Here is a 25,965-nt window from a genome sequence, read left to right as displayed (position 1 = left end):
TATGGATTATTAACTCCTCATCTGATAAGTCATTTACAAATATCTTCTTATGTTCATTAGGTTGCCTTTTCTTTTCTTTTCTTTTTTTTTGATGGTTTCCTTTACTGGGAAAAAGCTTTTTGTTTTGGTGTAGACCAAATAGTCTTTTGTTTGTTTGTATGTTTCCCTTGCCTGAGAGACTTACCTAGAAAAATACTGCTAAAGCTGATGTCAAACAGATTACCGCCTATGTTTTCTTCTAGGAGTTTTATGGTTTCAGGTCTCAAATTTAGGCAGACTCCTTTTGTTGGTATCACTTGTTACTTCTCTATTCTGTGTTGCATTAAATAAGAACAATGAAGAAAAGGAAGTGATTTTATAAAGGTTGAGCGGAAAGGGGTAATGTGGAATGACAATAAAAACTCCGTGTATGTTGTCTGTGAGCCTTATAATACCTTCTAAGTTAATACTGCCCTATGTATTATCAGGTGTGTACCAGGAATCTGAGATTCATTATTTAGTCAGACACACACTCCTTCAAAATTCTAGAGCCTCAGGAATTGGAATTCAGGTTTATCTTGCTCCAAAGTGAGACTCACTTGAAGTTCCCTGAGGGCAGGCGCTGGTTCTGTGCACCAGGACACCTTTGAGACATTGCCACATACAGAGGCGGGGATGGAGCCAGGGAAGGCAGTGACATTTTAGAAAACACTAGCTAGGACGTGCAATAGACTGAGAAACCAACCCACTAGGCTCAGTTTGATGGGGGGGGGGGGGAGAGCTTGAACAGAGAAGAGATAATCCACAGTGGGAAGTTCCTGATTCTGTGAAATGGAATGAGATTCTTGATTCCATGAAAGAAATGAGATTTAATATGGGAAGCAAATAGATTATCAAGAGATGGCAAATACTTAGAAAAGATTGATTAAAGTAAGTAAGACTTGGTATATTTGCATTAGGCATGTTTGAAAGTAGATACGATTGTTAAACTTAGGACTGAGGAGGATAGCGTTAAGAACTGACTTGGTCTTGTCACATATCTTGTAACTGCCTTATTTTAGAGTTACTTTCAGAAAATCCCCAATTCTTTAAATTCCTACTTGTATGAGTTTTCCTACTTGTATGTGTTGACTTTTAAAATTATTGAAGCTTACCAAAATTATTATAGTTATTGTGTTCATCTTTCTTCTCTGGAATCCATGGATCTCATAATATTCCTTTAGCCCTTCAGAGTGACAAGAAGGGATGTTGGTTTGCTGAGGGTCCAGTTTTTCATCCAACACCTCATGGGTGTGACCTCAGTTTTCTCATCTGGACAATGGACCCTCTTTTAGGGTTGTTGTGAGAATTATATGACATAACGTGTGCAAAGAAATCACTAAGCTGGATGCTCTTCATTAACTACTTCATGAGTTCTTGAGAAAGCTGTTTTACATATGAATTTATTGGTATTTATCAAAAAAACTTTATGGTAAACTTTATCAATAAAAAGACATATCTTTTATATTAGGTACGTTTAAAATCTATTTGGAAAACCTGAGAACAAACTGAGGGTTGATAGGGGGTGGGAGGGTGGGTGATGGGTATTGAGGAGGGCACCTTTTGGGATGAGCACTGGGTGTTGTATGGAAACCAATTTGATAATAAATTTCATATTAAAAAAATAAAATAAAATCATGAATGACAAAAAAAATCTTTTTGGGGTGCCAGGATGACTCAGTCGGTTAACTGTCTAACTCTAGATTTCAGCTATGGTCGTGACCTCATGGTTTGTGAGTTTAAGCCCCACATAGGGCTCTGTGCTGCCAGTGGGAACCCTGCTTGGGATTCATTCTCTCTCTCTCTCTCTCTCTCTCTCTCTCTCTCTCTCTCTGTTCCTCCCCCCTCTACCTCTCTCCTGCTTACTCTTTCTTTCTCTCTCAAAATTAAATAAGTAAAAATAAAGAAATAAAATAAAATCTATTTAACTCTTTTATTATTTTCTTTCTAAACTTTCATTGCTTTAGAAGGGTTTGTTGTAGCAATGATTACTTATTTTCCATCCTTTTTGATTTTCTATGAAAGATCATATTACTTTGTTGATGACAATAACCAAGACAAATTTTTTCAGAAGGAGATCAAGAAAAGAGAAAATTAAGAAATGAAAGATAGTATAGTTAAGAGAGGTAATATATGTCCAGTAACATGAAAAAGTAGAATAAGGTGTGCCTGGGTGGCTTAATCAGTTAAGCGTCCGACTCTTGATTTTGGCTCAGGTCATGATCTCACACTTTGCGAGTTTGAGCTCCGCATCGATTCCTGCGCTGATGGTGCAGAACCTGTTTGGGATTTTCTCTCTCTCCCTCTCTCTCTGTTCCTCCCCAACTTGTGCACCCTCTCTCACTCTCTTTCTCTCACTCAATAAATAAATCAACTTAAAAATTTTTGAAAAGTAGACTTAGATAAATTAAAGAAAAGGAAATAATCAATAAACACACACATGGTATGTGTCAAAGGGAATGTTGGGAAAAATATATATATTTAAAATCATGAATGCTTCACGCCATGATACACTTATTTTCCACACATGATCACTGGTTGAAACATCTTTTATACAAGACCATAAATTGGAAGAGCAAATGAGTTTTAATAATAAATTAAAATTAGATACCTAAAACAATTAAATTCAATTAGTATTTATTAGTTATCTGTATGTTGTATCTTCTGTTAAGTATGGGACAGAGTTCCTGCCTTAAAGGAATACAGAGATTTGTGTAATGTCTAGAAGTGTATACTATGTTATATTTCTTGAAAGTTGGTTAGAGAGTAGATCATAAATGTTTTCAGTACAGAAAAAGAAATGGTAATTATGTGAAATGATGGAGGTGTTAGCTAAAGCTACAGTGGTAATTATATCTTAAATTTGCACAAGGTAATATGTCACTTATATAAATCAATCTGGAAAGATATTTTTAAAAGTTAAATGGGTTGAAAAATGATGATAATCCCAGAGTCATGGGATCAAGCCCCATGTCAGGCTCTGCGCTGACCGTGGAGCCTGCTTGACATGCTCTCTCTCTCTCTCTCTCTCTCTCTTTTCCCCCCTTTGTCCCTCCCCCCTGCTAATGCTCACTCTCACTCTATAAAAGAATAAAAAAGAAAGAAAAAATGATGAAACAGAATGAACTGGAACCTTCATTGAGAATACATTTCATACAGGGAGAGTATATTAAGCAGAGAGGCATATGATTTTATGGTAGAAAGTTTATTTTAAAACCACATATTAGCCCTTAGAAATACATTTATCTTTATAATAAAATCTCAGTTCCTAGAAACTTAGGGCATGCTCATGTATTAGGATATAGGCATTGTGGGAGTGACAGAGACAACATAGTAATGGACTATCTAAGAAACAAGTTGATTTCTCTTTCAGAATTATCAGTATTTTGCTAGTCCAGGCTTTGTAGGAAAGCTTTGCCCATCCAGGGACCAGCATTTTCTTTGCCATGATACTCTGTCATCCCCTAGGATACTGACTTCATCAAGGATCGTTCACCGTCATGTCTGTATTACAGGCTGTGGGAAGAAGGAAACTACAAAGGGGAGAACATTTTGATTCTTCTTAACTTTTCACAAAGAGGTTGCACATATCCTGTTCCTCTCGCCAGTATTTGGTCACATGTCACACCTAAATGCAAGGGAAGCTGGGAACTATAGTTTGTATAGCCAGGCTCCATAGCTCATCTATATTTTCTCCTATATAAGAAGTGGAGGAGGACAGATATTGAAGGACCAGCAGTCTTTGCAGTGGACACTTGTTTCTGGGTATCAAGATGAATACTTGGCTCCATAACCTTTTGTTTAATAGGTTTTGGGAAAATATTTCCTTAAAAATGGAAGTATACACATAGATATAACATATATGTATACAGATGATGATAGACTTCTTTTGTCTTCTTCACCAGAGTGTTCTAAGCACAATATACCATTTCTGCAAGACATTCTGTAATAGTGAAGAAAATCAACTTAACTGATACAAAAATGAAAGGCATGTGATAGGAATTATAGAAAGTATAGAGTCCAAACAGTAGATTTGGCACATGTCTTCCTTTAGAAAATATTTACATTACTTACTTTTCGTGCATCTTCCTCTGTCTTATAAAAGAGAGTCTGTGCCATCACCTCGGCTATGTCCCACTCCTGTCTGCGTTTGCGTTGTCCCCTTTTTCAGTGTTACAGCAGTGTCTTAGTCTTGCAAGCATTATTCTTGACTTTACATTTGATTTCCGACTAGCAATGTGGGTTCCAGATATTATTTTCTTAGTAGTTTCAAAACCATTGATTGTGAAATTGTGAAAGTGAAGAAAAGAAAAAAAATATAGATACATAAAATTTTTCAAGGCACAATTTATTAGCTGAACCATAATCTTATTGACCTTTCCTGTTAGCTTTCTTTAAATGGACTCATCTTAGGGAAACCTGGGTGGCTCACTGGGTTAAGCATCCAACGCTTGATTTCGGTTCAGTTCATGGTCTCCCAGTTCAGGAAATTGAGCCCCATGTTGTCAGGGAGACTGCTCGAGATTCTCTCTCTCCGGTCTCTGTCTCTCAGCCCCTCCCGCTCCCCTTTCCCACTTGCACATACGCTTGTGTGTTCTCTCTCAAAATACACATACATTAAAAAAAGAAAAAATTAATGGACTCATCTTATATACTTGACATAAGACAACTTTCAATACAGTTGCTATTTGAAATTAAAATCCTTCTTAGGTGACTAGGAGATTTGGGTTAGAATGTTAGTTCAGTAACTGTTTTTTTTTTTTTTTTTTATGAGCCTGAGCTATAACTTCCTCTAATAATTTTATTTATTTTCATTGAGATGTAATTGTAATATAGCATTATGTTTCAGGTGCACAACACCTGTATACAACATAATGATTCATGATATTGTAAAATGTTCGCAATAGTCTACTTAACATCCATCACTAAACACATTTACAAATAAATATACATTTTTATTTTATTTTTAAGAAGTCTTATTAAGATATTTTGTGAAAGTGCTGTTTCACAGACTCTGAAATCATTTTCTTCATTAATAGAGATTTATAAAATTGTGGTGACGATAAGTGTTTGTAAACCAAACAACTTGGTTTTAAGTCACAGAACAGCAAATCACCTTTGTGATTTTTGGCATATTGTTTAATTTTTCTGCTCCCATTCGCTCATCCTACTATGCTCTGTCATCCTGATTTGTTGTGGTAAAAAATGATACAGTGCACGTTAAGTGCTTAACAAATTAACTGACACTAAGTGCCCAATAAATAACGGCAGCTGTTGTTACTGCTTTTATAGATGTAGTCGTTGTTGTTGTGACTGTTGTTTTAATATTGCCCTAACAGGAGACCATAATTTTTTTCTAATTCCTCATTAGGGTTTAACTTTGAACTGAATTTCAGGCCCAAGCAGTATTAAAAATTACCTCTTTGATCGTATGATTAGATCGAATGTCATGTACAGTGTTGCATGATGGATTAATTTGTCATAAATCACTTCTGCAATCATTTTTTATACTTTGAATTATACCCTGGTTTACATGTTATATCTCTGAGGAAACACAGGGGAACTGATGCAAGAATATTTCCACATACTAATCCTAGTTCTTATGAATGGTTCTTCTGTTATTTAGTAAACGAACCACTTCGTTATCCCTCTGTAATCCTTTAGCTTTCCAGTAATCTTTCACTGAACAATAAAAAGATTATAGAATACACCAAAAAATTCACTATCCATGCACTGACTTGACTGTAAAAAAAGTAGGACACATTTAAGGGAGCTAAGTGATAACATTTTCAAATGTTCTTGAAGTGTTTACACATTCAAGAACAAAAGAACTGTTTTTATCCAGGTTAACAGTCCTATCACATTTTAAGGTGGCGTTTGGGGAAGTTGCCAAAATAGGCTGGTTTCAACAGAAATATAAAAGTACTCAGTAATAGATGTGCCCTCTGGAAACGTCCCAGCTATTTTTCTAAGAGCTTTGTGGTTTGCTGGATTGCTGGTTTCACTACCTGTATGTAGCCATTTGATGACTTCTCTCACTTTGAATTGCCAAAATCGTGCTTCTAAAAATACACACAGCTCATTCAACTGTGTTTCCTCATAAAAGTCATTTGCCATTTCAATGAACATTGGTCCCCAAATACAGGCGTTGTAGAACATTTCTTGGAAACTAGAATGTGCTTAACATTTTATTTGCATCATTTCATATAATCTTTTCACCAGTCCTATGGAGATACACTTTTATTCTCCTTGTTTTACAGATGGGGAAACTGAGATTTAGAGAGGTTAAACAACTTACTCAAGATTAGATGGAGAGTAAGCTGGGTTTAAAAAAAAGTTACATAATGAAGTAGTGTCAAGGCTCTTGCTCTATATTTTATTACAACAATTTCTCTCACTGGAAATCCGTTTCCAGACATTTGTCCTAGACATTGCAGGACTAACACATACATTCATTTGTCTTCCCTCATTACTTCATTTCCTCTTCTATACTCTTCCACCTTATGGAATAGCAACATCTTCAAGGAACATAGGTGACAATATCTGTAAGTCTCCATGCAAAAGGACAATCATTACGCCTCTGAAATGTGTGGAGAATGTTGAATCAATTTTAGTGTTCTTAATTTTGAAAACAGCCAGAATTGTTCCATCCGTCCATCGTTATACCTCTCACCTGAATCATTCTTTGCCCAGTCTACTGCAGAGAAACATAAACCACTGTGATAAAGATAGAAATTAAAAGAAGATTGAAGCCTAGGGAAAAAAAAATTAGTTCCATTTGATGATACTGGCATCTTAAGTCATGAAATGATTGGTAACATTTTCTTATGCATATGTCTTCTATAAAAAGCAAAGATCAAATTTCCTAGAAAATTTCCTTTGCTGCCATGATATGTATGAACTAGCCACAAGTTTAGGTAAAATATGAAATACTGTAGCAATAAATACATGTTTTGGGGAGCTGGAACCAAAAGTATTAGCCTGTCTACATATATCTGTTTCTAAGTTCTCTGTTCATTGGGGGAGGTCTTTGAGAGGACATGACTACTCCTTGATCCATGAGCTGGACCGTGGCAATTGGAGGTCCCCTCACCCCTGCCTGTGTCCTTGGAATGATTCCACCTGCCTTCCCCACTCCTAGAACTGCCCCAAGGATGCAGCTCTGAGAGAGTGATGTAATGTTGAGCCCATCTGGACAGTATATGTGACTGAACTCCATTAAGGTCTGTATGTAAACAAGGCTTGTATGCAAGTTCCCTTGCCACCTACCTATCTGGAGTGGCTTGCCTCTTTAGTTGGTTTCTCTCTGTCTTCCACACAGATGGATTAATTTTGGACTACACCTGTGAAGCTCCCAAGGAGCTTCAGAACCACCAGTGTTAAAGATGGATTTATAAAGAATGTATTTTCTTTCAAAGGTTCTATTGAAAATGTGCAAATGTGAAAATTCAAGCACATTTCTTCTTTCATGGGTTTACTTGTGCTGAAATTCTAGAATTGTTTCCATTTTTCTTTCCTGACCTATGGAAAATAACTTTTTTATTCTTGACCCGGAACATATACGTACACATATATACATAGATACATATATATGTATATCTCAAACAAAAGTTCAGAAAGCAATATTAATCCTTAATATAAATGACACAGGCTAATATTTATTTTATTAATTTAATTTGATTTAATTTTAAGTAATTCCTAGTCATGACCCATTAAATATTCCTGGTCATGACCCACGAAAATGATTTCATGAATCATTGATGAATCATGACTAACAAATTTGAAAAATAGTTGTCTAGACAAAGAAGGAATTACTCAGAGCCCTGATGACAATTTTGACCATAATCATCTATGTATGTAGAGTTGATTTTATGCATACAAATAATAATGAATTGAGTTATTTTTTATTTTACGCAGCTTATTCATGTTTGAGTTTAGCTTTAATAAGGCTGTCTTCGCAAAGTTTTTGTTTTATGAACATCCTCAGACAAAACTTTGAGATTCGGAATTTATGAGTACTAGACCTCGTGTCCTTGACTATAAAGATTTGCCTTTTAAAATTGTCTCCAAAATTTCAAGCTTCTGTAAATATCAATAAATCATGAAGTGTTTACTTTATTTCTATTGAAGTGTAGTTGGCATACAATATTTTACTAGTTTCAGGTGTACAACTAGTGATTTGACATTTATGTACATTATGAAATGATTGCTGTAATAAGTCTAGTTACCATCTATCACCAGAGTTATTACAATACTATTGACTGTATTCCCTGTGGTATACTTCACATCCCCATGACTTAAGCGTTTTATAACTGGAAGTTTGTACCCATCTCCCTGCTTCCCCTCTGACAACCACCAGCTTGTTTTCTGTATTTACGAGTCTGTTTCTGTTTTGCTGTTTGTTTGTTTTGCTTTTCAAAAAAGATTCCACATAGAAGTGAAATCATAAGGTATTTGTCTTTCTCTGTCTGACTTATTTCCCTTAGCATAATGCCCTCTGGGTCCATCTGAGTTGTCACAGGTGACAAGATTTCCGCCTCTTTTACGCCTGAGTGATATTCCATTGTGTATATATGTCACATCTTCTTTACCTACTTATCTATCAGTGGGGATGTTTACTTTTGTAATCCAAATTGTACACTGGTAAAATGTATTGGGTTACTTGAGTAATAGTGTTGTTTATAATTTATCATTTTGAGAAGATACATTTGAAATCAAGATCATTAATGATTTTTAGAACTTTGATGTAGGAGCTAGGTTAAGGTTCACGTTTCATAAAGGTTTAATGTAATTGATGCTTACTCTTAGAAGTTTTTCGGATCATTTTTTCCACAATAATTTTTTGGCTTTTGAAATCTGGACAGTGACTTAAGATGATAACAGTGGAGTAGGTTGAGTTTCATAATGGTTCTTATGCATATAAGAATCCCATAATAATTGCAGTTATCATGCACTTTCTTGGGTTCTTACAGAAGATCAGGCATTCTGCTAAACACTTGATATACTGTTCTTTAATTTTTACCACAATCTTATTAGGAAAGTATCACTGCTCCTGTTTTACTTAGGAGGAAACTAAGGCTAATGATAGAGCTAAGTAACCTTCCCAGGGTGATAAGACCTCAGACCAGAGTCAAGATTCAAACACTGCCTCCACAGCCCTTGGGTTTTACAACCACGCTCTAGCGTACATGATAATAAAGCACCGTCTCCTCTCACCTGTAGCCAAGAGAAGCCAAAATATTCAGAATTGAATTGTATTTTTTTTCACCTACACACAGCGCTGGCCACACAATGTGCAGTACAGTGAAAAATGAAATACAGGGCCCCTTGTTCAAAGAGCAGGAAGGAAAGTGCTGTTAAAATTAAACTATAAAGCTGTTTTCCTTTATTCCATGGTCTCTCTTTCTTGACTTGCCATTGTGTTTTTTATTTGCTGTTTAACTTCATACTGAACAAAGAAAATTAAAATTTTAAAGTATTAGCATGGGTTTTATTGCTCATTGTTACATTGTGCAATTGCGGTTGTAAATGTAAATATAAGACCATTTAACTCCTGCAGAATCACCGGCACTATACAATTTGTATTTTGTAGCTTGTGCATGCCTATGTATTTCATTCTTAATGTGGAAACATTGCACAACTAACTTAGCTGTTTTTATTTCACTTCTTGATAGGTGCATGTTCTACTCCTATTCTGTACTTTCATCATTCTGATGAGTAAGGCAGGATTGAAAGGACAAGGAACCCGGGGTTGCCCTTTCCCTTTCTTTTTGTGTCCTCAATTTCAGCCTAAATGGTTGGCTAATATGGGAACGAAATACAAGTAAGAAGGGATATCCAAGGGCTCTGTGGTCATTCTTGTTTTCTTAGAATTGCCTTCTTTCTGCATTTGAAGCAAGTTCTGGTTCAAACAGAAAGCACGAGTTCTTGGGGCTGTTAGTGCCATCGGTCGTTCGTAGACATACTTCCCTTGGACGGGCTTGAGTGTTGCTCCATCCCCGCATAGTGTGTGTCCACCCGAATTTTATGCTCATGGCACATCAGTAACACTATATGCAAATGGGGGTCAACACACATATTATACTTAATTCCCCTGCACATTTCCTTTGTCACCTTATTGGACTTCACTTCCATTACCCACGTTCAAAGACAACATTATTAAGGGCAGTGTCAGGAAACAGTTAAAACAAGCAAGGTATGTTTCTGGGCCTTGCGGCACTGTACCACTGCTCAGGTTGCACAACTATGAAGCTGCTCTTGACTACATACATCTCCCAGGCTACCTTTGTGTGACTTTTCTCCTCTTAATGCTGACTTTGATATCTGTTATTAATAGTAATTAGGGATGGAGAGAAAGGATACACCATGGAACTTGTTCAAACCCGTAAGACCTTCAGAAATTTGCCTTGACTTGTGCTCAGGGTCCTTTTGCTATTCGAGATGCTAGAGTTGGGTGATCTTGACCTATCAGGATGACATATTTCTGCCAGTTCTCTAGAAACACATGAAGAATGCATCATTTGATGGAAATATCACACAAAGCCCTCCCCCAATGTCTCTCCATCTTAGAGGACTTAATAGTTGAAGAAATTTTTAATAATAAAGTTTCAAAATAGGAGCATTTATTGGAAGAGCACAATTAAGTTGGTGCTGGCAGCTCCGTGGGATAAGGCCCAGCATTGACAGGGACTAGAAATTCAAGGCAGACCTGTCAGAGGAAAGCCATCAAAAGGGGGGATTTTTTTTCTAGACAAGATCATGCAGTCTCCCAAGTAGCTTCTGCTTGTTCTATGCTGCCTCTTGTTTCCTTTGCAGAACCCTGTTTGTTGGGGCCTGGTGTTTGCTTAGTGTCTTTGGAGTATACAGAAGATTCCTCTCTAAACACTTCTTCAATATTTTTGCTCTGGTTCACTGTGTCAACACTTTGTTTGTATCCCCTACTTCAGCAGGAAACCCTCTTGAATGCCATCTTTCTTAAGATATTTGAAGCCCAGCAATGTACCATGAGTGTACTTTCCCCAAATAAAAATTCATGCACATTTTCTTATTTACTCGGATTCTTACCATTGGCAATTGCCCTAGTATTAAAGCAGCGGACACATTAGTTACCCCAAGAGTTGTCTCCTGGTACTTGGTAGTACTGGTCCCATTGCTTCTGAATCCCTGCTAACACCCAACCAGGTTTAGAGGTCAGTGTTCCATCCTGGAAACTAACCTGTTATATACAGGTGAGTCTTTTAAAGTCTCCATTGCTTAGCTTGAGGTGGGGAGGAGGTATGGACATGCCTAGTACTCCCACTACTCCAAAAGAATCTTTCCCCATCAGTTTTCTCCAGTCACTGTCCTTCTTCTTCTATACCTTCAGCTAGGTAATGGACTGAAAGTGGTGGGGCCAGTCTTCTGGTTCCTTCTTAGCAGTGCCTTCATAGGTGGCCTGGATCTTCTCGTTAGAATTATGGACTATGTACCTGTTGTTCTCAGCTTTATTAAGAAATTCAGAGTTTCAAGACAACTGTTGGGAATCTTACTTAACATCCTACTAATTAAATATGGAAGCAGGGGCACCTGGGTAGCTCAGTAGGTTGAGCCTCTGACTTTGGCTCCCGTCATGATCTCACACTTCATGAATTCAAGCCTCCCAGCGGGCTCTCTGCTGTCAACATAGAGCCTGCTTCAGATCCTCTGTCCCCCTCCACTCATGCACTCTCTCTTTGAAAAATAAATTAACATTTTTAAAAGAATGTGGAAGCAAATGCTTCATATTTTACATCTTCTAAGATAATGCCTTCCTACTGAAACCATGGCCTTCTGGCAATAAAAGCTTAATTTATAGAAGTCATCATACTGTTAGAAATTTCAGTTGTGTGAATGAGGTATTTCTGTTTAAATTTCATCTGTTTCCCTCATTTAGTTTCAACCCGATAACTTTATTGCTCTTTAAATTTTCAGAAATAGTTCATTCCCTTCTCTTGGGAAGAGATGTTTCCTTTAATGCCATTGCAAAAGTATGTAAATATAATACCAATAATGTTTATGTATAAATGATTGAAAATATAAAATGAAAAAGTTACCTATGGCTGAAAATTGGTAGCATTTAAAATACAGCATGAAGAGATGATGTATTAATTCATTTTTACTATAATCCAGAAAAGCTTTAATGAAATACTAATTTGAAGTGGATTTCAACTGCCATTTGAGAATTTGTGTGTATGTTTGTGAGATGTTAAAATGCAGACTTGGTATTGTATGTGTCTGCTGTTCATGTCTCTGGTAATGCAAGTGGACATTTCTAGCATTTTAAATATTTCATTCGATTTATCATGTAATGTACTGGAACAGTCTGCAAAGATACTCATTGTATAACACCCAATTTATTTTATTGTGCAGCACTTGGAAACTCCTGATGATATTGGCCGTTCATCAATGGAGACTGAGGTAACCCTGGACAGTTACCAAACAGCTTTAGAAGAAGTACTCTCATGGCTTCTTTCTGCTGAGGACGCATTGCAAGCCCAAGGAGAGATTTCTAATGATGTAGAAGAAGTGAAAGAACAATTTCATACTCACGAGGTAAAGCAAAACGTTGATGGATGAAACCAAGCACATGACTTGTCATAATGACAAGTCCCTCTTTTTATCTCAGTTACTCTGTGAGATCCTTGTACTTTGGTAATTTAGCTTTTATTTTGCGATGGAAACAAATCAGTGTTGATGGGCGTGGGATTCCAACAGCCTGCATTTAAAGTTCTGTCTTGCAGAATGACACTTGAAGTTGCCGAGATCTCATTTTGCCAGTGACTCATGCCAGGGATATGAGAGCCCAGCTCCCTTCTCTTGGGTCAAAGCGATGCTGAGTTATAACAGTCACTCTGGAGGACCCATGTGGTATCAGGCTACACCGCCTTCCGTGGGAGACTTTTCTTGAAGTGACACACTTAACTTGCTTTCCGCCCCTTTGCTGTCCTATTTTCTGCTACTTTGGCTCCTTTGCATGTCTTTCTGGGAGCTTTTACTTAGCACATCACTTGCATACAGATCCTTATCTCAGGATCTGCTTCTGTGGAAGGCGACGTAGGCTACTAGTTGCCCTTAATTCATATTTAAAACGCTATTGGGTTTTCTTAAATAAAAATTCACATCCTTTTACTGGAATATAATTTACATGGGGGCGCCTGGGTGGCGCAGTCGGTTAAGCGTCCGACTTCAGCCAGGTCACGATCTCGCGGTCCGTGAGTTCGAGCCCCGCGTCGGGCTCTGTGCTGACGGCTCAGAGCCTGGAGCCTGTTTCCGATTCTGTGTCTCCCTCTCTCTCTGCCCCTCCCCCGTTCATGCTCTGTCTCTCTCTGTCCCAAAAAAAATAAATAAACGTTGGAATATAATTTACATGGGCTACAAATTGACAATTGCAAAAAAAATAATAAATTTCAAAACCGTAATGATTTACCTAAAGGCCCACTTTGTCACCTTCTTTTCCTGTCAGGGGTACATGATGGATTTGACATCTCATCAGGGACGAGTTGGTAATGTTCTCCAACTGGGAAGTCAACTGATAGGAACAGGGAAATTATCAGAAGATGAAGAAACCGAAGTACAAGAACAAATGAATCTCCTAAATTCAAGATGGGAATGCCTCAGGGTAGCTAGCATGGAAAAACAGAGCAAGTAAGTCTTTGTTTTTAATTCCTAAAAATAGTGAGTTTTGGGCTTGTATGATTACTTTGATACAGTTTCTCATTTAAGTTGGGATTCTCAGTTTGCTCCTAGAACATGTAGCTCTTTTTGAGGGCATGTTCAGATTGTATTTTCATGTCTGTTATATTTTGTTTCTCACTTTTGTGATTGATGTGGAGAGGTTGGATAGAAGAACCATTATCTACAGAACTCTGCTCTCAAAGTTGCCAAAATTGTTGTCACAGTTAATATTTTCGAAGTTTTTTCCAAAAATTAAAATGTGACCATGGAAGGCAACAGAAATGTAAACAGGAAACCATGCACATAAAATCATCTGTTAGGCACAGTTGACAGGAAACTTCTCTTCTGAAGGAAAAGCTCTCAAAATATTAGTTTCTCATGTGTTTATGGAAATCCTCTTGAAAAAAATTACTTCTAATCTATGTTTGGAAATCCTTGTGCAAGTACTATATGGTAGTGAATTATTTTAAGAATACATACTGACTTTATCAAAAAAGAATTTTTGAGATATTTTGTGAAAATGGCATATTTCTTATAAAGGTAACAAGTAGATCTCATCATTCTGGATGTGTTGCTTTGATTTATATTGTTAGGTGTGTGTATTCATGTAGAGCCTATCGAGACAAGATAGATTTATTTTTAAATGAAAAGAAATGAAGTGCCAACTGTGGATTTGAATACATTAAGCTAAAGAAATTGTCCAAGCGCCTTAAGTTTACTTAGCTATTATTTATGAAGATTAAAAGCTTTAAACTAGGACCAAAGAAGCTCATTAGATATGCTGGGAAGATTGCTATTTCAGTACTAAATTATAGTGTGACAATAGGGAGGGGGAAAACACATTTTTAAACTCCTGTCTTTTGAAAGAATAAATAAGGCATATGCAGGATAGAATTTTCACAAATATTGGTATTCCAAACCAGGAGATATGAGTCTCTATACATACTGACGTTTTCCCCTGATGTGCCCATTTTGATGATTGCCACTAACCCTAGAAGTTAGAGTTACAACAGCCATATTCTAACAATTGAGTCAGTCTCATATCCATGCCCAAGGGTTGCCTCATTTATTCCCCCCATTTATTATCATAAATTATAAGATACAGAACCTCTCTTACTTATGGTCGTGTCTCAACATTTTTCAGGTAGCAACTTCCTATTTTCACTGATCTGTGCAACTTAACGTAACCTCAGATAAAATTTGCTTGTCTTTAAAATCCTATGGTAGAACCGCTGTCTTCTCCTTCCTATGTTCTCTTTTCCCATTCCCTCCTGGAGGCTAAGTGCCCCCCTCAAACCCTCAATCCCTTTTTAAAATTTTTTTAACGTTTATTTATTTTTGAGAGTCAGAGAGAGACAGAGTGCGAGCGGAGGAGGTGCAGCGAGAGCAGGAGACAGAATCCAAAGCAGGCTCCAGGCTCTGAGCTGACAGCACAGAGCCCAATGCAGGCTCTAATTCATGAACGATGAGATCGTGACCCAAGCAAAGTTGGATGCGTAACTCCCTGAGCCACCCAGGTGCCCCACCAATCCCTTTTTTTAGGTAAGACTGACAATATGGCATGAAGTGTTCATGCTAATCAATTAATTACCTTTGAGACTGAGTTACAAGAAAAGGTGAATTCAACTTAAAATCCCAAATTTGTAGTCAGTTTTAAAAGCAAGGTTACTTTAAAAAATGCCTGTCTTGAAGGGATATCTACTATTAGATGATAGATAATAGCATAGATACACATACGTGGATGATAGTGCACATGCCCATATTTACACACATACACATGCACAAACATGCATACATACATATGTGTGTATGTGTGTAATTTCTTTACCCCCATCCTGCTGGAGGATGGAAAAGCTAAAATAACAACATCAGTCCTTAGCTAAGATTGACATAAAACACCAGTTTGTCCTGGGGTCCCTGGGTGGCTCAGTCAGTTAAGCGTCTGACTCCTGATTTTGGCTCAGGTCATGATTTCATAGGTTCGTGAGTCCAAGCCCCACATCAGGCTCCACGCTGTGGAGCCTGCTTGGGGTCCCCCACCCCCTCTCTTTCTCTGTCTCTCTCCCTCCCTCCCTGCCTCTCCCCTGCTCGCTTGTGCACTCTCTCTCTCTTTCTCTCTCTCTATAAATAAATAAACTTAAAAAGAACGTTTGTCCTGAGGGAAGATTTGGGCACTTTGGTATGTGTTTAAGCACTTGGAATGATTATTAGGAAGGCAAGGGCAGCCTCTTAGCTGGCATAGTTTTTGCTAAAACATAAAGTTTTGAAAATGAGACACTAATATGGAACCACCTGTAGCACACAGTCATTTCTGGACAGTTTATTGAAATACCCATACACAAAGTATGATTTTGCAAAGCAAATCCAGAAATCTTTTGTAAGGTTGTAAAAGTAAGTCTTCCATATCACTTTCCCTAACTTTGTGTGTATTCATGCATAAAACCTATTAAAATCTAATTGAGATAAGCCATTATGCAAACCGTGCTGGACCTGATTCTTAATAGATTTTTTTGAAGGAACCAAAGAGCTAATTATGACAATAGGATATCATCAGTATTTAAAAAAATAATAATAATTCTAGGTTTTATTTCATGCTTTTATAGATTGCTACCCATTCACTTTCTATTCTCATGAGCTTTGTTGATGATGAGCTTCATAGGGAGCATCACCTATTCTTTCCAAACCTCTGCATCCTCTGAAGTAGGAAGGCATGATAAATTGCTAGCAAACAAAAATGGATCAGTCTACATTTCTCATCTCTCCCTCCCATAGACAGAGTGTGGATAGACCCCATCCCAAGTTGTCATCCCTGCCTAAGCATAGATTTTGTGATGAGAGGAATGATAATTAAAGTTTGTCTGGGCATATAAGATATAACCGAAGCCATGCTAGGATTCTGAAGTTGCTATCTTTTAATAAATGTAAAAAACAAAACAACAAAAAAACTAACTGGGAATACAAATAAGCTTACAACTATATATTATGTATATATTTATATATGTACTATAATTATACACACACACACACACATACATGAAACTCTACACATACACACACAAACATAAGTATTAACAAATATTAATGGAGTACCTCAAGATATCAGATACATTTCCAGGCATTAGGGACAAAGTGTTGGTCATAAGAGTTTAAGTCCCAGATCTCCTTTAGCTCCAGAGAGGTTGTTAAAACAAGAACCCAAGAGGGACGCCTGAGTGGCTCAGTTGGTTAAACTGCAGACTCTTGAATTCAGCTCAGGTCATGATCTCATGGTTCATGAGATCAAGCCCCACATAAGGCTCCATGCTGACAGTGCACGGAGCCTGACTCTGGTTTTCTCTGTCCCTCTCTGTCTGCCCCTCCCTCACTTGCACTTAATCTCTCTCAAAATAAATAAGTAAACTTTTAAAAATTCTTTTTTTTTTTTTTAATTTTTTTTTTCAACGTTTATTTATTTTTGGGACAGAGAGAGACAGAGCATGAACGGGGGAGGGGCAGAGAGAGAGGGAAACACAGAATCGGAAACAGGCTCCAGGCTCTGAGCCATCAGCCCAGAGCCCGACGCGGGGCTCGAACCCACGGACCGCGAGATCGTGACCTGGCTGAAGTCAGACGCTTAACCGACTGCGCCACCCAGGCGCCCCTTAAAAATTCTTTAAAAAAAAGAAAGAAAGAAAGAACCCAAGAGAAAGGTGCCTGAATGCTTGGTTAAATGTCTGACTCTTGGTTTTGGCTCAGGCCATGATCTTACATTTCATGAGTTTGAGCCCACATTGGGTTCTGTACTGGCAGGACAGAGCCTGCTTGGGATTCTTTCTCTCTCTCCCTCTTTCTCTGACCCTCCCCTGCTTGTGTATGCTTTCTCTTTATCTCTCTTTCTCAAAAAAAAATGAATCAACATTAAATTTTTTTAAAAAAAAATGAACCCCAGAGGATGAAAGGCGGGAGAAGCATCTCCGTATCACAGCACCTTTTAATCTCCTCAGAAAACTTACTCCTAGCTGTTACTTAGTGTTTGTGATCCAAGAATGTTATTTCTGGGGTGTTAACCATTTAATTTGAATTTGAATGACAAGAAGGAACTACCGTTTGTTAACCAGGAGAGTAACATTTCAGGCAGAGGGAACAGCCAATGCAAAGGCACTAAAATAGGAACAACCCTTGTTAGAGGGAGCGAGGATCAGCATGAGTGGAAAGTTGCAGGAGGGAAGGTTAGGTAGTGGAGGTATGAGACAGGGTTAAAAGAGAGGTAAGGGTCCCCTCTTGTATGGTGGTGTTAGGGTAAGAGAAAAGGGCTTTGGAGTTCTAGTGGAAGTGCACGTGTTCCAGGATTTTTTTTTTTTACCTCCGTACCTAGAATTCATCGTCTCACCGCTTGGAAGAATGAAGAGGTGGACACAAAATGAACAGCAGGCAAAGTTTATTGGAGTATGGGATCAGAAAGTGAGAATAGTATGAAAGCTCTCTTTGCAGAGACGGGGCATTTAAAAGTGAATACCCCCCACTATAGGCAAGGGTCTTTGTTTTATAAGGTTCTGGTTGCCCCCTCTTTCCCTTCTCCCTTGTTCCTTCTCAGGTTCTACCCTCCCTGGCTTCATAACTCTACATGCTGGGTCCTCCATTCATGATTGGCTCCATTCCATTGTGTGAGGAATCAGACTAGGGTCATGCTGTCCCTCTTATAGCATAAGCTTTATGCTTTACTTATTTTAGTTAGGTATTTTGATTGTCAGATTACTGAGGGGAACCTGAGGGGGAGTAGGTGGTGTCTGTTACATTCTGAAGAGGAACCTTATGTCCAAGGGGGTTTGCCGTGACGCTCCCAGCACCGTTCCAAAAATCTGTGTTTTTCCCCACCAAGGGACCTCAGGTCCCAACGTTTCCCTCTCTGCCAATTTGATCCTATCTTTCCCTATCAGACAAGAAAAAGCCACCAGACTGTTTTAAGTAGGGGTGAGACAGGTAAAGAACATCTCAGTCATGCTACTGGAAGAGGAAAGGGCAGTTATAAGGTCACTGCAGTAACCCAAGTAAAAAATGACAGGTCTTATGCCAGGTGGTAGTTGTGGTATACCACGAGTATATTCTGTTATTTTAGCCCAACAGTTAATTTATAAACTATTCCTGCTATACTTAGTTTTGTTATTTTTTTGCCTTTTTAACAGTCAGGATCCTTTCTTTTTAAGTTTAATTTATTTTAAGAAAGATACACAGAGCAAGCTGGGGAGTGGCTGAGAGTGAAGGCAACAGAATCCCAAGCAGACTCCATGCTGTCAGTGCAGAGCCCAGTGCGGTGCTCAAACTCAGGAGCTGTGAGATCATGACCTGACCTGAAATCAAGAGCCGGACCCTTAAGCAACTGAGCGGTTGCCCTAGTCAGGATCCTTTTTGCTTTGGAAATAGGTATCCTTGCATTGTACACATAAATGTTAGCTATATACAGGTCGCATCTAGGAAGTACTATGTATCCCACAAACTGTTAATAGTTATCAAACAAGAAATTTAAAAATATATGGGGGTAACAAAATGCTCCTATTTCTACCTAACCATAAATCTATTCAGATTTGCCAAAGGGATAAGGCCTCTCTTTCTTTTTTTTTTAATGTTTATTTATTTTTAAGAGAGAGAGAGAGGCAGAGAGAGAGGGTGACACAGAATCCAAAGCAGGCTCCAGGCTCTGAGCTATCAGCACAGAGCCCCATGCAGGGCCCAAACTGGTGAACCACGAGGTCATGACTTGAGCTGAAGTCAGAGGCTCACTGGAGTGAGCTGCCCAAGCACCCCAGGTCTCACTTTCTTTTTTTTTTTTAATTTTTTTTTTTTTTAGTGTTTATTTATTTTTGAGACAGAGACAGAGCATGAATGGGGGAGGGTCAGAGAGAGAGGGAGACCCAGAATCCGAAACAGGCTCCAGGCTCTGAGCGGTCAGCGCAGAGCCCCATGTGGGGCTCGAACCCACGGACCGCGAGATCATGACCTGAGCCGAAGTCGGATGCCTAACTGACTGAACCACCCAGGCGCCCCCAGGTCTCACTTTCTTAATCACCTGTTTATGTGAACTGGGGTTGCATACTTCCCCTCTGTGATTCTCACTTACTGATTGTTGAAACAGCAGCACTTCTATGAACCTGACACACCTCGAGAAGATATCAGCTGACATAGAGTATGAAAAAGTAGATCGTGAATGCAAAATAATTACAAAATGCAAAGACTGATCATCATTGTAAATAAGATGACTAGCCATAGGCTAATTATTTTAACTCTACCATAATGGTTAATAATTTGCTTCCTATATATTTTTCACTTTTTTTCCCCCAGCTTGTTCTAATTGCCTCTTTGATTTTTTTCCCCCAAAAGCTGTGATCTTGGGTGTGTTCTCTGGGGGTGAGGGAGTTTGTTCAAGGTAATTGAAATTACATTTGAAGTTAAAATTTTGCAACGTAAATATTTAGAAGTGCGCTTTATAAAGAAATGCCAGTAAAAAACATAAACATGCAGATGCTTCTCCCTCCTTTTTTCCTCTTATTACTCCATTTCCATTGGATTCTTAAATTCTATAAATTTCTTTCCACTACAATTCTGATACCTTCATAGATGTGAGCTGATGTTGAAGCTAATGCAGTAAAGAAGTTTGATAAGGTAGCCTTGGCACTAACGTATGCTGCTATCAGTCAATTAAAAATCTTTATTTATGAAATTGGAAAGAACTAAGTGCCCCTGATTGCATAGTTAAAATAAAATAATGAAAACAGGACAGTGCCTGTTGCCATCCTCAAGTTGACAACCTTATGGACAGGAGGTGAAATCATTTTTGTTTGGATTCCTTTTATGCTGGAGAATACCCTTCGGATGGTGGGAGGTGAGGGAGAGAGAAGAAAAAGGCAAAATTTCCAACTGTGGAAGCGTGAGAAGACAACTGGCATAAGGACAACAGCAAATCTTCTTCTTTATGAATAAACTAATTAATTTGATTGAAAAATGCAACCTGCAGAGAGAAAAAGAGATTTCCTGACATTTCTACAAGGACTCATCAAGATAAGCACAGCAAGTTCCATCAGCTTCTCTGATAATTGTGGTTAGGACACGCAGGGGGAAAGTAAAGCCTTGGTGGTGGTGAAGGAAGAAAATGAAAGCAAGTCAGGAAGGAGGCCAGGTGAAGTTACATCCTGGTTTACATCAGCAGGAGGAGAGATCTGAATAGTATGTGGGTGAAAACGCAAGCCCTAACATGGCAAACAGTCGTGAATCACCATCAACACTTTGGAGAGAAAAATATGTCTCACAAATCTGGTTCATCTCTTTTCCCCCGAGTGTATGTTCCAGTCTTGAAATGAGATGGCCTTTGTAAGTGAACAGAGCAAAGGAGATGCTGACAAATAGTGGGTTTTCTCCCAAGTGAAGTAGCTGACCTATTGCATATGTGAATATAGGAATGAATGGATGAACAAATGAATTAATTTTTCCAGGTAGTTCTAGTTTGTCAGATAAATGTGTTGTAGTGAGCGTTTTAACGATGCAATATCTCAGACTCTTATATGTGATTTTATATCACCATTTTGTTAATTCATTTTTAAATTCTTCTAACAATGTTACAATGAGAATTCCTTAGAGATGGAGGTGGTTCAAGAACTAGCAGGAGCAACATTCCCTGAGAATTTATTAAAAATGCAGAATTAGTCCTCCGTCTGATCTATGGAATCAGAATCTGCCATTTAACAAGATCCCAAGTGATTCCTAAGCACATTAAAGTTTGACAAGAACTGATCTTCTTGGCACAATTACGGAATAGTATAAATCCATACTCCTTCTTTGTAGACCACTATTTTTAATATCTTTTGTCCCTATTTTTCTATCAAGGGATGGGACAAACAATTGAACTATTTTCTTAGAAGCTCCATAAACAATGCTGGTGATGTCTAATTTAATCCTTCAATGGTAATATTATCTCACACGGGTGACTAGTGGAATTGCAAGATTTTTGTGAAAGAAGAAACAAGAGGGACAACGTGTGCGTACTGACAACTAATCACTGGCCTAATAAGCAGCAGTAATTAACATACAGCAATCTGGTCAGGTTGAAATGGATATGACTGACCATCACAATTTTTTTTGTGTAGATAATGTGCAGTTAAAATATGGATAGTCCTTTTCAAATATGGATATGACTGACCATCACAATTTGTTTTTGTGTAGATGATGTGCATTTAAAATATGGATAGTCCTTTTTCAAGTAATAACAAGTATATGACTCTTATAGTTTAAATTACAAATAGGAAAGCCCAATCTCTGGAATTTTTAGAAATGAGAGTAGAGAATAGGATTTTTTGGAAGAATGCTTTTTCACAAAGATAAACAATGATAATTAGAAAATTAAGTTTAGTCATTCATTCATCCATCTCACTAACAATTCTTATCTACTATATTCCCAGCACTGTTTTAGATACTGGGGAAATCTAAGTGAACAAAGCAGACTAACTCCCTCTTATTAAGCTTGCAGTCTTCATGGGAGGAGACAGTTAGTTAAAGAATACGAATAATGTATCAGTTGGTGAGAAATGACTAAAAGGGAAGGAAAGCAGGCTATAGATTTAGAGAAGGAAACATCATTGTGTGTGTTATGGTATGTATGCACTCAGGGAAGGCCTCTCTGATGATGTAATATTTAAGCAGAGCCCTAAATGAAGGGAGGAAATAAGCCATGCAGGTAGCTGGGGCAAAGGCAAACAAATGGAAAATTCCTGAGGCAGGAGGGTGCTGGCCATGTTTGCGAAACAGTGTGCCGGAGCTGACAAAAGGAAAAATGATGTCTTTGTGATTTAGGACTAAAAAATGGTTCAAATTAGGTTAATAGACATCCTTAACAGGAGCAGCTTTTATGGAAATTGACATTTTAATAATCTGAATTCTGATATTTCAGATTGGGAAAGTGTTCCTGTTTTTTGTATTATGTCTTATATTTGATTGATAATTCAATGATACCACTTAGTCATTCACGAAATATTTGTCATGTGTCTTGTATATGCCAGGCACCGTGCCAGATGTTCTTTAGTGACACAATTTTTGAATTTGAGTAGGCTTCTATTGCCATAGAAATGAATGTGATCTCTGAGTGTCAACATTTCTCATTCTTACTAGGGATAATTTAAACAATCTTTCAATCATTGTATTTAATAGTAGTCCTTGGTTTGTGATGACATCTGCGAGTGTCTTCATCTACTTTGTAAGTATTTAATCAGGAAGATTGAATTGAGGGTTGCCATAATGTATTTGCCACACGAATCTTTTCATCCAGCCATGCAGTTTCTTTATTGTGTTACTGTTACTATTTTGAATTTATGCTTTCAAAATGCAAATGAATTTGTTTGCATTTTGAACTTTAATCTTGCTCTGGATAGTTGAAGAATGTCAGTAATTAAACTGCTGTTGAGTTATATGGACAGAGGAGAAAAATAGATTAGGACTTTGGAAACAGTGGTTCATTTTTGTTTCACAGAATCCTTTTTAGGCACACTGCTATTTCCCACATTCCATTCAGTGAACAAATAAATATTCATACGCATTTAATTTTGAGGGAGGGTTGACAATTTATTTTTATTTCTAGCCGTTGGAAGGGGAACTTCGCAGGTGAATTCTTTCTGAGATACTTATTGTGAGGTCGCAGAGTAAACACTGGGGCCTCCAAGACCGGGTTGCAGGCTGTAATACAAGCTGTAATACAAGCTGCAGGGCGCTTTCAGGCTTAGTGGGAGCTTTTGATAAATGTACATGACCTGTTCTTGCTTTCTCTTCTGGCCCAAGAGACATGTCAGCCTACCAGTTGGTGGGAGTGGTGGTGCCGTAGAGAGGAGGATGGACGCATTGGTTTTAGGGGCGAGGAAAGCCTCTTTATATGATTTGGTTAGACCTTTGCCTCTCTTCATTCTCCAATGGAAACTACTCTACTGGTAGTAGCTCGAAGACCAGTGTCCACTGTCAGCCTTTGCAGCCGGATTTTTTTAAGGGATGGTTAGGACTTGGAGGAAAGAGGATGTATTTATTGAGTCAGGGGGGCGCAGGGGTGCCACTGCACAGATGCACATACTACACTTTCAGAAATTCAGAGTGGGAACTGGCCAACAGCGGTGGTGGTCGCAGGGGTGGGAAAGGTGGTGGTATCCATGTAACAGTGATGGTGAAAGTTGGACACATTTGAGGTCGTTGCTTTTACTGGATTCTCGGTTTTGAACCTTGTATTTCACACGGTATTCATTATTGAGCGTTGATAAATGTCCCAAACCTTGAGAGCTGAAAACTACTAATGTGCTTCATATGGCCCATTCATTACTGCCATACAACAGAAGCCTTTACTTATGTTTGTATATGCATTACTGAAACTTTCCTTTAAAAAAATCAATATCACTTTCCTATTTTAAAGCAGGGTGGGGTTCTTTTTGTCGGTTTTGCTTTGCCTAGGATATATCATGCTCTGATTCTTACATTTAGTGAAACATTATAAATATTTAAAATATCTGGTCATTTATTTTACCTTGTCACCATATGTGTGAGGAAAATCGGGTCTCAGTGTATTGTGGTTTCTACCATTAATGTAAACGTTATGCTAAGAGCATTTGTCTCAATAGTAACAACCGTACTTTTCATTTTGGTGAGAACAAAGAACAAAATTATCCATTGATGACAATCGCTATAAAAACCCACTAAATGACCTTTTTTTACCTTCTGTTTTTATATCCTGATAATTACTGATATAAATGAAATGAGGAATAGGTATGAAAATCAGCTCTAAAAAAATAACATCAGTGCGGACAGTACAGCATGATGGCAAAGTAGGCCCGAGGGCCAAACGACCTGAGTCGCAGTTTCCCACCTCCCCTTGTTTGCCCTTTGACCCAGGTATACTTTTGTTTCCCCATCTGTAAATTGGGGCTAAGATCAGTTCCTGCATCATTAGGATTAATTATAGTAACACATCTATTGTCTGACACACGATAAATATAATTTGTTATTCATATATAAAATGATATTTAAATGTCCCAAAGTGTACAAGGTCAAAATGATTATTTAGTAGATAATGTATTCCTTATGTAGTATTATTAATTTATAAATAATTCAGTAAAGACATTTTTATGTGTCCTAAACCTGCCTCCATGCTTCTGGTTCAAGTTAAAGCAACACACTCATTTTCGACCCTGGATATTCACTGGAAGCACCTAGTTGGATTTAAATTGCACTAAATCACCATTTTGTGATAGTTTTAATAAACACCTGCTGTGTAAACACCACCTTCATCGATCACTTTGGTAACAGAGGAAATGAAACAAAAACCTATACAAGGGGGTTAAAATATCTACATATGTAAGTATACTTCAGCCTTCCTGGAACATCTAGTTGTACATAAACAATTTGTGAGCTAAAATCAAAACTCTATAATCTAGTCATTAAAACCATTTTGCTGAGATTTTCAGGCCAACAGTTTGAATAAGGAAATAAATTAATTTTGGTATTTATCAGTGTGATTTTAGTTACAAAATGGCATGCATTTGAAAGTAAAAAGTGCATTAAAAATTCGGTTTCTCTAATTCATACTGGTAGCCCTCCTTAAATCAAATATATAGGTTTTATTGACAGCTTAAATCATGTGATTGTATTGTATTTGCATGTATAACATGGATATTTTAACACCACTGAGGATTCTTTTGTAATTTGTAAATTCACATTAATATTTTACCTCCTTTCATTAGTTGTATTTCTTATTTGAGAATTGCATATAAGCAAGTCATTATGAAGTGTAGGAAATTGGGCCTGAGAACCTAGCTTATTAAATAGTTTAGCCCTCTTGGTAATTTTTTTAAATTTTTTTAATGTTTATTTCTGAGAGAGAGAGACAAGTGTGAGCAGGGGAGGGCCAGAAAGAGGGAGACACAGAATCCGAAGCAGGCTCCAGGCTCTGAGCTTCCAGCACAGAGCCCGACGTGGGGCTCGAACCCACAAACCACGAGATCATGACCTCAGCTGAAGTCAGATGCTTACTGACTGAGCCACCCAGGCGCCCCTTCTTGGTAATTTTTAATAGTAAGTCTCTAGGATTTATGAAGTCTATACATTTACATATTTATTAGTATATTGCCTACCATATTATTATGTTTTCATAAGTAGTTTTATATATTTTATAATGTATTTCCATAAAGCCCAAGAAACACTAGTTAGACTATAAAATATAGGCTGAGATTTAAGAAAACATGTACAGTTTTGGCATGTATA

The 25,965-nt window shown here is 37.8% G+C and overlaps 1 protein-coding gene across 9 annotated transcripts in view; it reads left to right on the top strand.

The window, feature by feature from the left end:
- Positions 1–25,965, top strand: part of DMD (dystrophin) — a 2,127,700-nt gene that overhangs the window by 641,918 nt on the left and 1,459,817 nt on the right. For all 9 annotated transcript variants that reach the window (XM_045472664.1, XM_045472669.1, XM_045472671.1 and 6 more), the window contains exons 10-11: positions 12,406–12,588; positions 13,499–13,680. In XM_045472664.1, the coding sequence (XP_045328620.1) occupies positions 12,406–12,588; positions 13,499–13,680 (365 nt within the window). The remainder of the gene's footprint in view (positions 1–12,405; positions 12,589–13,498; positions 13,681–25,965) is intronic.

This window comes from Leopardus geoffroyi, chromosome X (assembly GCF_018350155.1).
Source record: "Leopardus geoffroyi isolate Oge1 chromosome X, O.geoffroyi_Oge1_pat1.0, whole genome shotgun sequence".
Taxonomy (NCBI): domain Eukaryota; kingdom Metazoa; phylum Chordata; class Mammalia; order Carnivora; family Felidae; genus Leopardus; species Leopardus geoffroyi.
The sequence above is the reverse complement of the archived record's forward strand: the minus strand, read 5'-3'. Positions and strand labels throughout refer to the sequence as shown.